The sequence below is a fragment of the Capra hircus genome, chromosome 10, assembly GCF_001704415.2.
Source record: "Capra hircus breed San Clemente chromosome 10, ASM170441v1, whole genome shotgun sequence".
NCBI lineage: Eukaryota > Metazoa > Chordata > Mammalia > Artiodactyla > Bovidae > Capra > Capra hircus.
The window spans coordinates 17032044-17049265 of NC_030817.1; the positions used below are offsets into that span (position 1 = coordinate 17032044).

Here is a 17222-nt window from a genome sequence, read left to right on the forward strand (position 1 = left end):
GCCATTATAAAACTATTGGCCAATTCTCTCACTTATGGTATCTTCCTGTCCATAGTACGCATTTGAATATCTGATGTCTGATTTATACAATACTTATGCATATGTCACCAACCAAAAGACAGAAACATACTTACTCCTATAAGAAACAGACCAGGAAAACTAAGACTTAGCCTTCTCTTGCCATCAGTAACTGAGGCAGTGAAGAAGCAAACAAAAATTGGAGTTTTGTGAATTACATATATTTTTACTGATATGAATTAACTTCATATTTAAAATAAACCATGCTTCAATTCTAAATATGTTAACTGAAAAAAACAAAAAATAAAAATAAATAAATATGCTTGCTGAGCACCAACTATACCTAGCAGGTACTGCATATTCAGTGTTATAAGGATGAAGATGAACAAAACAGTTCTTACCCTCAAGGAGCTTGCATCTGGGAGTGGGAACGGATGGGGGAAATGGAATAGAGAGGTATATGAGTTACTCTCCTAGAAAGGCAAAGTAAGAGAAGATCACGGAACAAATATCAACAGAAGCAAAGCCCTAAGAGAGCTGGAGGGAGCAAGACAGGAAAGCTTCAGGAAGAAGGCGGCATGTGTGCTGGGCCTTAAGACAGTTACAATTTCTAAAAGATAAGATAAAAGGAGGCAGTAAACCAAGAAATTTTACGGAGTGTTGAGGGTAAGCCACACAACGCACCCACCGTGCAGTGCGCATGTGGCAAGAGAAGTGGAAAAGGAAGCCCAAGAGATAGTTTGGACGACGTTGCTGACAGACTTCATTGCCAAGCTGAACGCATCTGTCCTTAACAAGGCAGGTAGTAGGGAACTTCTCAGTGAAGGAATAACACTTGTCATTGGAGCCAAAGCAAACAGGCTAGTTGCCTTATGTAAGCAATTACAAAGCACAGAAACATACTTACTCCTATAAGAAACAGACCAGGAAAACTAAGATTTAGCCTTCTCTTGCCATCAGTAACTGAGCAAGTCACTTCTCTTCTTTCAGCCTCAGAAACCTCATCTGTAAAATGAAGGAACTCGACAGGAATGAACTTTTAAGGCCTCTTCAACCTCTTATCTAAATATCAACAATTTCAACTTGGCAGCCTTCAAGTATGAAATGACAGGCAGGTGGTGTGGGCTGAAGTGCTTACCAAAAAACCAAACAAGAAACAAAATTTTCCTGGTGCTAATATATTGAAGATCTCACATAAAAATCCAGTTTTCTCACTTCTCTGGAAATCCTAGAAAAATCTGGCAACACAAGACCCAAGTCCCCAGATGGCCACAGTCTGCTGTGGCTGAGCAGGTATTGTGTATCCTGAAACAGGACCTACCTTGTTCTCCAGTTTGCCACAATCTCCACCCTCTGCCTCACACATCTGTTACCTGTCCGACTCTGAATGAGTGACCACTGCCATACAGATAGGAGACATCCCCTCTATTTATTCACTCTACAGATAAATGAGCCATGTATTGAGCTAGATGCTGTAAAAGAAAAAAAAAAAAAATTAGACATGCCAAGTAGGAACTCACTGTCAGAAACAATAGATCTGAGAGTGGGATTTCAAGTCATAGTGGAAGAAATTATTTTAATTCTTTAAATATCGTAGGAAAGGGAGCTATAATCTACATCAGTACTGTCAAACCTAAGAATGTGAATATCTGATAGAAAATTCAAACTTGGGTATAGGAGTCAAGTCAAGTCTCATCAACTACAAAGTAAACCATTAAGTCTATGGATCTTCTTAGTATCACAAGTGCAACTTCCTGCTGGCAGGCTGAGGGCTGTCCATAACTCAGTCCTGAGGATGCTCCCTGACTGCAGTCTGATGTGAAGGCAATAGAGCCTGAGAACTGAGTTCAGATCAGCCATGGAGATGCAGAAGAATAAATACCTAGGTGAGAAGAGAGTGAACTAAGGTCTAAACTCTGTTATGTGTGGACCAGGAACCCATCTGACTCTGGCCACTCTAAGCCCTCAAAGACCCACTGGGGTTCTTTACTCTGTCAGAATTCTGTACTGCAGGATTTTCCAGGAAACAGGATTTGCCTTTTTCATTTCGTTACTGTCACTTCCCTTGACAGTTCATCGCTGTGATGTGCTGTGCTGGCTCTTAAGCGCCTGTCACCCTCAAGGATGCCTATGTAACTGATGCCGTAACTAATGCTCCTTCATTGCTAGAAGTCAGGCAAGTACAGGAGTGGTGTAATGGTAACAGTGCATACAAGTCACAATTTATAACAGCAAAAGACAGCTTAACTATCCATCAACAGAGACCTGGTGAGCTACATTATGATAAAGACATAAAACATTCTACGGCTATAAAAGAGAATGGGATGGAATGCTATCGATTCCACCCATTAATAGCATTTATGAATGCTAGCAATAAACAGAACAAACTACTGATAACACATATAACAACCTGGATAAACGTCAAGGGAATTACAGGAAGTGAAAAAGGCCAAAAAAAAAACAATCCCCAAAGGTTACCTACTACATGATTTCATTTATAGAACATTCTTTAAATGATAAAATTATAGAAATGGAGAACAGATTAGTGGTTGCCTAGGGTCAGAGGTGGCGGCAGGAGTCGGAGAAAGACGGGGGTCGATACACAAACCTACACATGTGATAAAACTGTATAGAGACAGATCCATACAATACATACATATTCTGTGCCATTTACCTGTAAAGAACAGAAATACAGGTAAATTTCTAAAAACTGTCAGTGAAGCTCCTTATAATTAGAAGGTACCTTTGGAAGATTGAGGAGGAGGGAAGAGAAGAGAGGGAGAAGGGGGAGGGGAGAGTAGGAGCCGGATGAGGATGGGACTGTCCCATGTGACCAGAAGCCCTCCTGGACACTGTAACAGACACAGCGCGGCAGCGTGGGCAGCACCCCACCACTTGGGTAAAGCGAAATTAACTGCTTATCCACAGAACTTTTCTGAAAGGACACAAAAGAAAGTCAACATCAGTTGTCTCTGTAGACAGGATAGTGGGAGGCTGAGGACGGGGATGGAAAGATGATGTTAAGCCTTCCGAATTTTATACCATGACTGTATTACTTATTCATAAAAAATTACTATTTTCTTTTCGAATATGTGACAAGGAAAATCAATGCTTTAGCGCCTTCACCTTTGTTCACACGTGTGGTCTGGCAACAGCTTTCCATTAGTACTCATCCCTTCCTGGGTTGGAAAGATCCCCAGGAGAAGGAAAAGGCTACCCACTCCAGTACTCTGGCCTGGAGAATTCCATGGGGTCGCGGAAAGTTGGTCACAACTGAGTGACTTACACTTTCACTTTCCTCCTGGGTACTTACTAATTAATTAGCCTTTGCACCTCAGTGATTCCTTTAAGCAAACCTCCATACTGGTTTTGAAGATCAGTTTCAGTGGTTACCTGAAAATGCTTCTAAATTATTACTCTTCTAACCTACACTCACCGCACTATTTCATATGGCCTAGCTCAGTTATGGTCGCTAACTATAAAAGGTGACAATTATCTTCAAGCCAAGTGAGAAGTTTTAATTTTAAAAGCACATATGAAAGAACAAGTCAAAAAAATAATGATGGTGGCCAGTTACCAATTTTTGAGCTTGGTGCTGTGCCAAACAGTTTTATAAGTGTTATCTAGTTTGCTCCTCACAGAAACCTTTGATAAGTGAGTTTCATTGATTTTTACTTTCTAACTTGATTAAGTAAATAACTTAAGATCATACAGCTTTCAAGAAAGGAACCTGAATGTGTATTAGGACCAGTCAAGGCTAGAAATGAGGAATCATTTTTCTCTAGCCTAGTAAAATTCATCTCAGTTTTGGTAACTTTGAATTCTAAAATCCAGTCTGAAACATCTGAATGGTCTCTTTATACCTGACAACCTGCTGCTTTTACAGTCCTAGTAGTAAGCTGCCTCCAGATGTCCATTATTACCGAAATATCTGCATCTTGCGTAGCTAGCAAATAAAGTACTTTACAAAAGAAGTGGAGGTGCCTTCAAAGAAATAAATTTTTAGTCACTCCAATTCAGAATGTAATACTTAAGTCTCCAAATGAAAAGGAGTTTACTTTGATCTGGTCAATCAACAATCAGGATTTTCACAAGGGACATGAACCCAGTCAGTAAATTTAAGATCCAGCCAGTAAATTTAAGATTTTATCTTTATCCAAAACAAAAAACCTTCTGAATTAACCATTGACATCTTAACCAAATACAAACTTCCAGAAAATTATGTGAATCAAATAAGTGTCAACAAGCAGACTACCCAACAGCTTTCAGTTTCTGTAATCAGCCACAACATATTTTGAACATGCCAGCTTAACCCTAAATAAACAATTCCCCAACAGAAAGATTTCTGCATCTTATCCATGTTACTTGCACAGGGAGTTTACAGGTAGAATTCAACTGCTGCAGAAAGAGGTTTTACATTTAGTTTAAAAGATCTGAAACATTAAAAGATAACTGGAACTTTTCCAACATCAGACTATTTTGTATTAAGTACCAATTTTAAATAAACTTAATATGCTTAAAATAAAAAATAAAAAAAAAAACATACCAAGCAGCTTTCTGAGCATGTTCGTAAAATGCTAGCAAATAAATGCAACCAAAGTTCAGTCCTTTGTATTCCAAGGGCATCTTTTAATAAACTTAGAATATTTGTGTTCTAAGGTAACTTGTGCTCACACCCAAATTTCTCCAACATAGTCCTGATCTTTCTCTTCTATTCTGCTTCAAGTCATAAAGTAAATTTAAGAATTTCTTACCAGTTCCGTATCAGACTAGACGTTCCTCAAACGTCAACAGACTAATACTTGCTTTTTGGTGCCTGATCTTTCTCTTATTAATCCCATTCATTGGGTTATATTATACCAATTTCCTAAAGCAGGAAACATTCTATGTTAAACACCTAACAGTAATATTAATCAGTATCTTTTGAAAATCAGCAGAGGCTATTTCTGACCCTGTTCACTTTTCCCTACCACCCCTTAGAGTAAGATCGCAGACACAAAGCCATGGCTGCAACCGCAAAAACATGACAGATTTAAAGTGATTCGTGAGTGATTACCACTTCTCATTTCACTGGCATTCTGAATGCTGTCAGAACATAAAAAGGTTAAGAAATTGAAGGAAAGCATCTTCTATAAGAATATATATATACCTACCTCCTGACCTAAAGAGCACATTCTAGAAATTTTGTTTTTGTTGAAAACAGACATTTGGTAGATTCAATAATTAATAAGTTGGTCTTTGTATAAACAATAGTTCTGTTGACCATCTTGTGACGTACCTTCACTCAACATAATAAAGGTGGCTGAGAAAGATCACTACATAGAAATGTTCCGTCGGCCATTAAGCAACCAAAGTAGTTACTCAAATACTACAAACAGCAGAAGTTACTTAATGTAGCAAATTATACATTCAATATTGACTTGTTAATAACATAAAGCCTCTTACGTTAAACATTCAAAATTGTAGGAAAGATTAAAAAGTATAGAGATTCATCAGAATTTCCCACTAGTCTTCAGTGCTTTGAAGTTCTTGAACCCAAAATAATACTATTAATATTTAATGGCAATATTATCTCTATTCACACAACATTTAATGTAGGTAATAAAACTAAAAGGTTTTTTGTTTTTTAGACAAAGGTAAACATTTCAAAATATTCAAGCCTTCTGTAAACAAACTTGCAGCTTACTGAGTTAGATTACATAGTGGAAATGATGCTTGAGAAAGAAGTCTCTTCTTAGTCTTCTCTCATGCTGGAAACAAATTTTTTTTCCTTTGCAGAATGAAAAAGGGAAAGGAGCTCCTTTTCTGTTTTTAAACAGGAACGATACTTGGGTTTTAGCTCTATGTAATTTCTAAGCTCCACCTGGTACCATTCACAAGAGATAAAATTTTAAGCAGAAGGCCATGCTTTCCAATAATGAGCTATCTGGCAAGAACCTGAAAACTTGACAGACTTAAAGGCTGCCTGCCAGAGCGCTCTACACTGCCATATTCCTGCCCTGCAATCTTGACTTAAAAAACCAACAATTCAAGTTCAGCAGTCAGGCAACACGCTCCAAAGCTTCATAGAGTACATCAGTTTCGTCCACCCAGGAGTCAAAGTCAGATTAGAGAAAAATGAAAACATTAGAGAACATGAAGGGAGAAAGTAAGAAGAGGAAGGAAAAGAAAATAGGGAAGAGCAAAGAAAGGATAAAAAAAAACCAACACAACAATAAAACATCATGATACAGAACAGATGTGCTCCAGGGAACAGATAAATATTTGAAACTGTCTCTATTAGTCTTCAAGACACAAAGACAGGAAAAGAAATCAGCTATAAAACAAAGATAAGTGTTGTGAACATTGCTGAGCCTTGTGTTTACAACATGCGTTATGGAATCATAGATGCGAACGAGGTTTTTAAGATATTCAACTAGCATGTAATCAGAACACACCATATTAAAAAAGCAATAAAAATAAAATTAAGAAAACAAGAGAAAGGGGCTCATGCTGTATAGCCCATGAATCTCATGGCTTTATCATGAAAGTTTATTTTTTTTTTAATCCTAGTACAATCAGCTACCAGTTACATACAGTAAAAAACAGAAACAGCCACAAAGCAATGATGATAGAGATAGTCTGTGACAACTGTACAAAGGAGGAAACATTGTCTGTTGGAGTCCTCCAGCGCATCTCCACCTGGCTTCAGCAGTTACGCTATCACTCCCTCCCTCCCCAAAGCAGTTAAAAAGAAAAATTAATGTCTTGTTCAAGTAGAGCAAGACTCTAATACCTCTTGGGGGCACTGGAGAACTTTAAAAAACTAAAGCAGTAGAAACAAAACAAAAACTGAAACGTGGAAGCAAGGGGACACACAACGAAGCTCCACAAGGCCGTGGCTTCAGATCACCTCAAAGCGAACCACCTGCAAAGAAAAGAAAAGGCCGTCACGGCAGGAAGGAGCAGACAGAAAATTCAGCAGCCCTCAGCCTCTCATGCCACTCCTTCCCAAATCTACAGAATTCAAGCTTATCCTAAGTCTTATATTTTTATAAGTAAGCCAGGTTGCAGAAAATTGCTTCCTTTTCTCATACCCTGTACTATAAATGCTGGCAACTGGCACATACTTACTCTTAGAACCAGAAAATAATATAGGAAGAGAAGCATTTTTAGCAAAGCATGCTGTCTTCTTTATCTCAAACTCTTCAAAACAACACTCAGTAGGCTATTTATATGACCGTGTACCCTTACCTTAGAGGAGTAATGACTCCATTCAAAAACTAAGTTTCATATATATTTGGTTCGATTGAGGGCTTTTTCAGCCAGGTGACCACTTTCATCTGTGATCTTCTCCCAATCAGTCTGTCCGACCACAAAACCTATGGCCCTTTTCCTATCTGCATCCTTCTTTTCTTCCAGGTCTGCCCATCTCACCTAAAAAGAACACAGTGTTAGGCTGGGCTTTAGAAAAAAATAAATATGCAAAGAGTCTCTTAGCTTTCTGAATAGTTTAACAGGTAGGATAACTAATTTGAGGCCAGGGGTTTAAAAAATTAGACGTTAACTGGAGAACTGAAGACAGTCATACATCTTAAGTTACAGAAAGAAAACTTTGGTCAATCACAAGTCCTAGCCACACCAGCTCCTGAACAGTTCAGCCCTGTCCCCTCCACCTCCTATCACCCATTTTCTGTTCACCAGCCTCATTTTTTACCTGAAGTAAAGAATAAAGCACTAACTTCTGCCTAGTCTTCCTACTTTCATTCTCACTTCCTCTGGTCCACTCTGCCACAACTTTAAATCCTTGCCCAACCTAAAGAATAAAATCCAAGTGCACAGGTCCCTCTGGATCTGGCCCTGTCCTCCTGCAGCATCTCTGGGCAGTACCTATGACACTTTACAGATGTGTGTTCAGTCGCTATCTGTGTCTGACTCTTTGCAACCCTATGGACTGTAGCCCACCAGTTATAAAAGTACTTTCAGCTCTCAGAGCACACTGGGTCATTCCCACCTCTGTAACCCTACATAAACTAGACTCTCTTCCTGAAAACGTCTTTGCTCTAACCTGATCCACCTAGCATTAACCCTGCTTTATCCCTCTTGTCCTTTGCCAATCAAATAATCATTGATTCCCTGGAGTTACTTCCAGATTTGACATGTCTAGTTGTGAACTTTCACATCATATTGCAATTATCCGCTGACAGATCTCCCTTCCCTAAAAGACCATAAACATCCTAGATCAAAGACTGAGTCTCATCTCCACATAATGAAAGTTTTTGAAATTTATTCTTAGAAAACAGGGAGCTGGTATCATTACTTTTACTGATGAGATCAAGAGACCAAGAGACAGACTCAGTTGATATCATTAATGGCAAGATTATCCCTACAAATATATGAATCAGGGACATTTTCTATTGGTATTCTGATATTTTTAAAATATGGATTTGTATGTATTACAGTAATAATTTTAAAAATATAAGCAGATTTAACCTGTAAAAGATAAAATACTTATAACTGTGCTTTGCAGTTGCCTAGAACCAAAGTCTGCAGAGACTGTATTTTAAATATGGCTTGTGATCTGTTGTGATTGTGATCTATAACAAGGAGAGGGAACCAGAGCACGTTCATCCACGCTGTACCTGGAAAAGTGTAACTGCTCTGAGAAGTAAAATGACCCTCCCTATTATTGTCTATAGGAATGGTAATCAAAGGACTGGCTTTTTTATTTCTTCCCCTGAAAATTGCTTTTATCAACCACTTAGCTAAAGATAATACACACAGTTAACAGCTATGGGGGAAAACTGATAACACCTGATTCTTATAATGTGGGTATCTGAATACCAAGATCTTTGGGCTTTCTGCCCATTAATGCTGATGTATTTATTCTGATAAATTTATGCACCCTCTCTTTAGTTCTCCTTGGGATCAAGGGTACACATTTTAGCAAAAGATGACTATGGTTAAGGGGGATGAAGAATGGATGGATGGACAGACAGATGAACTGTGGCCATCGAACAAAGAGACAGACTGAAGACAGCCCACATCCTTAGCACAGAGGTAAACACACCAATCAGTGCTTTACATCTGAAGTTTAAGTCTTTAAAACTCGGATAAAATAAAGAATATGGAATTAGGAAGAAAAGTAGTTATTTTTTTAAAAAGCAATATGTTTCAGCACAAATGCCCCAAATTTTAAAGCTGAAATGAAAATATAAGAGGCCGCAGTTGCACAGACCTGCCATATGGACATACAATTCTGTGAAAGGAATAAAATGATTACAAAAAAATCTAAGGGGCAGAATAATGACTTGCAACTAGAAATGGCTTTGGAAATGTCAAGTGTGCCTCCTAACCTTCCTAGAGAGGTACTTTTATTGACATTTATAATCTCAATTTTCTGCCATTTACCTTAGGTGTTAAGGGGGGGAAAAAAGGTATAGTAAAGAAAACTCTTGACCAATACTCAGAAGTTTATGTGTGTACATTTTAGCCACTGTCACAAAAAATCTCTAAAACGTTTGAGTTCTCAAACAAAACCAGGGAAATATTCACTTTTCTACAGTTATCAAAGAAACACAAATTAAAGTCATTTTATACAAAACTAAGCAAGTGGAAAAAAATTTTTTACATTATATTTTAAATCCTAGCCATGTTGGTAAAACTCTAGTATGATCAATTCTACAGAACTACCTTTGTGTTTCAGTGTAAATTAATCCCAGGAATCTACCCAATATTTATAAAAAGCTGGATTATAGAAATCAAACAACACCAGGAAAGCAATGAGTAATGAGTCCTGCATTCCATGCTACCTGCAGGATTTCCTTGTGCTCAGAAGTTGATTTTGGAAAATGGCTTGAATGTTAAAAACAATTTGAAATGAAGAAGGAAGGCAGGGAGAGGAGTGAAAAGAGGAGCCACTTAATGAACTAGGATGTGTACAGCTCACGCTTCTGTCCACTCAGCTTACAGAGTAAATTATATGAGATTACACACTCCCTACTGAAGAGAGTAATAGTTACCTAACTAAAAATAAACTAGAGAAAAATATTTCTCACTTGCGATTATTCACTGTTACACCAAATTATTATTCCCAAGAAAGGGCTATTTCTGCTTCTGTTGCCCCAACCTTAAAATTGCAATAAGAGATATTAAGACACGTAGTGCCTGGGTAGAGCTAGGCCACCCAGACACAGAAGGCCACTAATTAGGTCTCAAGACACACAAACAAGGGCAGGCCCAGGGACTGTCTGCACTATTTGAAACCTGGAGTCCCCTGCAATGGTATTCACTGTAATGAAGTGGCATTTTTCATTCTCTTACAATAAACATCCTTTTACTATTCAAGTACTGAGGGAATTCATAAAAAAAGAAATGATATGTAAAGATAAAGAAATGATAAATAACTTCATTCTTACTTGGCGAAATGCAAAACGAGATACCATTTTTCACCTATCAGATTGTCAAGTTAAAAAGTTCAGTAACAGCACTGCTGGTGCAAGTGTGAAAAAAACAGGCATTTACTTCCATGCGGGTGTATAAATAGGTGCAACCTTTTTGGAAAACAATCTCATAATAGCTTTCAGAATGATACATCATATTCTATGGGTTTGCAGCTTTAAGGCTAAAAATACACCCTAGAGATACACTGCCAAAAGGCTGCCAAGACAAACGCATGCAACTTACACTACGGTATTAATTAGCAATAAAACGAAAACAGCATAAGCATCCACTGATAAGGAAATGGATAAATAACTGACTATTCAACCAAAGGATGGTACACTAGGCAGCCATTTAAAAAGAAGGGTAAGGAATTCCCTGGCAGTCCAGTAGTTAGGACTCAGCGCTTTCACTGCCAAGGGCCCAGGTTTCAATCCCTGGTCAGGAAACTGCTGTGCGGTACAGCCAAAAATAAAATAAATTAAAAAGAATGGGAGGTCAGTATATACTTAAAAGAAAGATCAAGACAGATTAGCTGGAAAAGCTTTATGTGGCTCATGTACAATATTACACCTCTTACTTTACTGTGTTTTAAAGGATACATACAAATATCACTTTTATTGAATTTGCCATCTGTGTGGAAGACCTATTCAACATCTTGGCTTCATTATTTTGCTCCCTATCGTAGCTAAGCTTCTTCAGAAACTTATCTACATTTGCTGTTCTGCACTTCCTCATTTCCTATTCTTCAAATCTGCTCAAAATTGGCTTCTCCTCTCAACTCTCTAAGAAAGCTTGACTTTTTTTCTTGACCAAACATCAACAATCACCATGTTGCCAAATTCAATGGTTGAGTTCTCTTTTCTCAGTTTACCTGTCTTCTCTGTATCATTTAACAATGGACTATTCTTCCCTTCTTAAAACAGTTACCTCTATCTGAACTTCTAAATTTTGGAGTCCTGAGTCCTGTTACCACTTCTAACTTCACTGGCACCTCGCTGAACTTCTGAGTTTTCACTCTCAAACTTTTATGTCTCCCCTACTTTACGCTAACTCAGTAAATGGCACCACATACATGGCATGTTTATGGCCAGAATCCTGAAAAGCCACCACTGATCCCATCCATCCGGACCCACTACATCTGATCCATTAAGAAGTCCCACAGATTCTCTTCAGTACTCTACTTCACACCTGACTCTCTTGCTCCATGGCAAAATGGCACAAGCAGCCATTCCAAACTCCTTTAAGGTTGATAACGTGCTAACCATGTGAGGCTCTGTTCTCCATTACTTAAGTTATTTGTACATTTTGACTGGATAATTTGTAAGGTCTCTTTTGCAAATGTGTAACATGATGCTGCTGCTGCTGCTGCTAAGTCACTTAAGTCATGTCCGACTCTGGTGCAGTATAAACCAAACCACTTTAAAAAACAGCATTCATATTTATCTGACTTTAACTTTCTAAAACCAGATGTCTACCCGGGCCTCTAACTGTTGGTGATCACGCACGGTCTCTTACCCTCTTCTTCCCAGGCTCAGAAGCACGAGTGTCATAATCATCAGGGAGCTGAAGATAGTCCTCCATTCTGCTGGCAATAGCCTCCCAGTCACGCTTCCTTTTTGTGCCAGTTCTCAAGCCATCCAGCTTGTCTGAGGGACAAACACAGAGCCGCAGCATTAAGGAGGAGTGTGGGTTTGCACACGACACACACACAAGGGCAAAGAAGGCTGAACACTGCCGGAGGGCGCATCCGCCTTTCCGAGGGCAGCACCATTTGCAGATCCAAACTCTCTTCTTGGCTGAGATAGTATCAAGTTCTGTGCAATTTCCACTCTTTATCTGGTGTTCATACCGGCAGGCTTTACATTACTATGCTGGTTTAAGTAACAAATACGGACAGAGCAAGAGAAGACACTTGTTTACTGGCCTCCTTATCCTCCCCACCCACCTAAAATCACACTTCAGCTCTCATGTTCTGATGAAAAGCAATGGTGAGTTCTTCCAAAAGCAATTTCTTCCATTCTTTTTTGTTTTTGTTTCTTTAACACAACATTAACACCACCCATTCGATCTGCAATCATGTGTGATATCGTGTTATATGAAAAACAGGTGTACAAGAACTTAATGAGCCAAGCTAATGTTTGGGAAAGTTTTAGATGAACAGTTTCTTGGGATTTTGACCACTGTGACAGGATTTGCCGTAAGTTAATGTTTACAGGTAAGTCGATCATACAAATCACCACTTTCTTTGGTTATACTTTAAAGTGCTGCTGACTACTCTGAAGCTGAGGGCTAGTCAGCCAAAGTGGCTGGATCTGAATTTTATTTCTGAATCCTCAATCTGAGAGGCTTTCCAAAGGTCCCAAACGTTAATCAATTAAATTAACAGGGAGTGTTGATTCAGAAATTATGAGATATGAGTTTAGGTGTCTTCAAGAACACACAATGGAAATGTGTATAGTCTTTTTTTATTGGTTGTTAGTTGTGATCTTTAATTCTACACGTGAAATATTATGAGTTATATATATACACACACACATATATGTACGTATATATATATTTATAAAAGCTACACTGAAGCACTAAACTTTTGGATCATCTACAGTTATAAAACCACACTATTATTAAGTAGCTCAATAAAGGAAAACCTACACACTTCAGAAACATACAATAACCACACTGCATTTAACTCCATAAATGGTGAAAAGTAGATATGATAGAAAATCTTTTAGGCATCAAGGCAGACAGAACGTGAAAGAAAAGTACAATGGAAGCAGGAGGCAAGGTGAGTTTATGCTTCAAATGTAAAAGTTACACACACAACTAATTGTGCATACCATACAGATCTCAAAAACCAGTAAGATTTTGCATACTTGTCAAAGCTTTTATTTCCTAAGCCCCACCCCCATAAAAGCAATATTATTGAAAAATCAGCAAGGCAAACTACAACACTTTACAAAACTCAAGAAATTTTTATCATATCACTTTGGCAAATTTTTAACATGGATGAGTGCAACAGAAACAGTCTTCTAACCTCCTCTGTAAATCACATGCCGTACCAAGGGGCTCTAACCTATATGTACAGGACAGGCCATATTACACAAGATCTTACAGGTGACACCTTGATTGCACAGGGACATAGAATATGGTATTAGAAAAACCAACGAAGCCCCACAAATAGTAAAACTGTTCTCAGTTGAATAGTGTAAAGTATCAGCCGCTCCAACACACTTATTGAATAAACGTCAAAGGATTTCCAAACTTAGTTAAGATCAACTTCGACATTAACATACTTCAAAGGAAAATTTCATATTTCAATTCTAAGAATAGAACATGGTCAGGCAGCAATTACAGAAGGACAGTGTGAAAACTACAAGAACTCTTCCTCATACACTGGGTGTATGACAGGAGTTACACACCAGGAGTTTCACATTTGCAACATGGAAGTTCAGAAGCATATGTATTTCTAGTCTGAACACCCTTGTTTGTAATGTTTAATTTGAAATTTTATTGTGCACAACAAGTTTAAACTTTCCTTCTTGGAGCTGAAGAAAGGTTCATACCTCCTCCACATGGCATCCTGGAAACTCAAACACACAGATGTATGGCATAAGATGAAGGAAGAGGAATCTGGGGGTATTTGTTAGTTACAGAAGACGACTGGTATCCAATACACTCATACTAATGATTTTCAGGGGTTTGAATTTCAAAAGATGAAGTTTGAAGATGAAGATGAAAGTTTAAATATCCAACTCTGCAGGTCACAGAATTTTACCATATCTTCAAAACAGTATATTATATATAGCACAACAGAAAAAATCTTTTAGATACATCTATGTTTTCTAAACATAAATGATATTTCTGAAAATTTGCTCATGATGAACACATAAGGTTTATATGCCTATACAAAATAATAATTACATTCCAACTGGGAAGAGATGAAACTGCCTGACATATAGAAGGCCAGTATACAGTAACTGCCTGACATGTAGAAGGCCAGTACACAGTAACTCATAAACAGAGACAAATGACACTGAGATGAGAAAAGCAAAAGTAAGCTATATGAAGAAACCTAAATTAGGATGACAACAGTCTCAAGTATACTTTTGGTTTTTCACTGTTTGAGAAACCAAAATCATGTCAGTGGAATTTAAGCAGCTTGAATGCTGAATCCTAGCATTTGATGTGGCATGTAACACCCACCCTTGCCTTAGGGTGCTTGTGTCCCAGCTGGAAAAGAAGCAAAGTGCTACTGAGAGTGGGTCACAGACAGTCCTCAACAACTCCATGACAGCCAAGCCCGATGCAACTCAGGCTAGTTGTGAATTTTCCTAAAATTACACCGCTTCTACTTTAACACACATACACACACACACACACACACACAGGCTGAACTAAATACTATACTTACTGAACACAGATCAAGACTCAACATTAAGATTTAACAGTTGCTTGAAAGATTACAAGTAAGTGAATATTTTCTCATTGGCCAATTCATCTGTAAGTCAAAATTTCTCAGTTACAGATTCAGCTTGTCTAGCTCAATACATGCCACCACTAAAGCTCAATGTGTCCACCCAGCATAATCATGTTACCAAGAGATATTTAAGAAATGTTGGTAGAATAAAGTTGTACCTGGTAGTCAAATCTATTGAATTTGTTGTGATAAGGAAGGTGACATAAAAGAACAGAGGCCCGTGCTTTAGGCTCTTCTTCTTCTCAATTGGCTCCGTGGACCAATATCAAAGAAGTACTTTCAGGAAGGCTCATACTCCTTCCTCGACAGATGATTTAGCTCTCAAGATAACAAGGTGGTGCAAGAGGCGAGTCATTATATGGAACATCACTGTCACAAAAACAAACCCAGCTGCAACCATTTAAGAACTTACTTCCTAGATTCATTACTCGATCTTCAGTGCCTTTAACTGAAATGGTTTATTTAACAACTCTATTTCTGGCATTGTCTTTAAAATGGACTGCATCTGTGGGACTTCTCTGGCAGTCCAGTGGTTGAGATTTGGCCTCCCAATACAGGCAGTGCAGATTTGATCCCTAGTCAGGAGGCTAAGATCTCACACGCCTCACAGCCAAAAAAAAAAAAAAAAAAAAAAAGCCTAAAATGGACTGAATTTGTATTAAATGTATTTTCTGAGAAGCAAATAGCAGACAGGCCAGAATTTTTTCTGGAAAGTGATATCAAGATTAATGTCATATTATCTTGGATAATCATCGTAACTAAATTACATTTTCCTTTCTCTTTAGGTATTAGAAAGGAAAGTAAGAAGTTAAAGTTAAAAAAAGCATTATCCTAGATAATATATTACAAAGGCCTCTTAAAGATTATATGCTTAGCTAAAATATTGTATAATTCCCATATCTCTTTAATTACCATTTCTCTTTGCCCCAAAAGATAATCACTACTTAGAAGAGCAAGAAAGAGGAAAACGATTTTACAGTCTTATAGGTTATTCTATAAGTACAGAACTTCAGATTTAAACTAATGTTAAAATAAACATATTTACAGCATTATTATTTAAAACTAATTTGTTGTTATCATTTTCCTACATACTTAATTGCATTTAGGCACTTTTGAATGCTTTAAAAGTTCAGGGAAGGAGACAGTTGGTTATTATTAAAATGGATTTCCCACAGAGGAAGGACGAATGGAAGAATATGTCAATAACCACATAAATTTTTCACATGCCGTACACTAGAAAAAAATTCTAGACTGCAACAAAGCATCTATCCCAACAATATGGTAATACTACTATTTACAGAATTATCTTTTAACATTAGATCTGGTCAACATCAATGGCTCACATGATCAACTGGGCACAATAAAAGGCACAGTCCATGCAACTGTGTGTAAAGTGCACCCCTCTGATGTCAGAATCACAGATAGTATATACCAAACAGTGAAGCAGCTAAATTATTCAAATTTGTTCTATAAATTTAAGGTATGTTTCTATGGTTACTTCAGCTCTGGGGGTTACAGCATAATTACAGAAGAGAAATGCAGAGACCAACAGTCATACTTCATACAGTAGCATGGTCCATCTTTTAAAAAAATCTTATATCACCAGCTTAAATTATTTACTAATACATCTTAATCAACATATTAAATGGTTCTCTTTAGGTGAGATTAAAAAAAAATTCTGTAACATTACCATGAAATACTGGTGGAAAATCCATTGGATATATGTGATTTTCTACTTGACAAAGAACCCCACGTTAAGCAACTCGAATATTTTATTTAGACAATAATTTTCACCAATTTACCTTGCAACCTGCACTAAAGACCAGCTGGAGGAAAATTTAAATAGAAACTTACAAGCCAGGCTCCTCAAAAACCTAAATTATATATCTACCTCCCCCACTTACAAATATTATACAAAGAAAATAACTGCTTTTTAATTAATTTTTAAACTTCAATATTTATCATTTTTACTATCACTATTATCCAAAATATTCATAATCAACTTCAATTTTGAACTGCAGTTAAATATTCTTTCACAAAGGTAGAAATCTCATCTATACCAACATTTCTGATTATATAAATGAATCGATTTTAGAAGTGACATTTCTGATTAATATAAATAAATGGATTTTAGAAGTGACAATATTTTATTACTAAATTTATCACATATTTGCATTTACTGTCACAATATATAAAATGAAAGTCAGCAAAACAGACTGAGGATGTAGTAAGGTAGGCCTAAAATCTTCGTTTAAGCAGAGATTTGGGGGAATTTGTTCTTCTTACAGCAGAAAGATCTATGACCATT

General features: G+C 37.4%; 1 protein-coding gene across 2 annotated transcripts in view; it reads right to left on the reverse strand.

Moving 5' to 3' along the window:
• Positions 6278-17222, reverse strand: part of YLPM1 (YLP motif containing 1) — a 62808-nt gene continuing 51863 nt past the window's right edge. The window contains exons 18-20 of one of the 2 annotated variants that reach the window (XR_001918644.1): positions 11956-12086; positions 7252-7434; positions 6278-6925 (exon numbers count right to left, since the gene is read on the reverse strand). Coding sequence is in view for 1 of the 2 variants with exons in the window: in XM_018053969.1 (XP_017909458.1) it covers positions 7288-7434; positions 11956-12086 (278 nt within the window). In the remaining variant the exon portion in view is untranslated. The remainder of the gene's footprint in view (positions 6926-7251; positions 7435-11955; positions 12087-17222) is intronic. The other variant, XM_018053969.1, reaches the window with a different exon arrangement.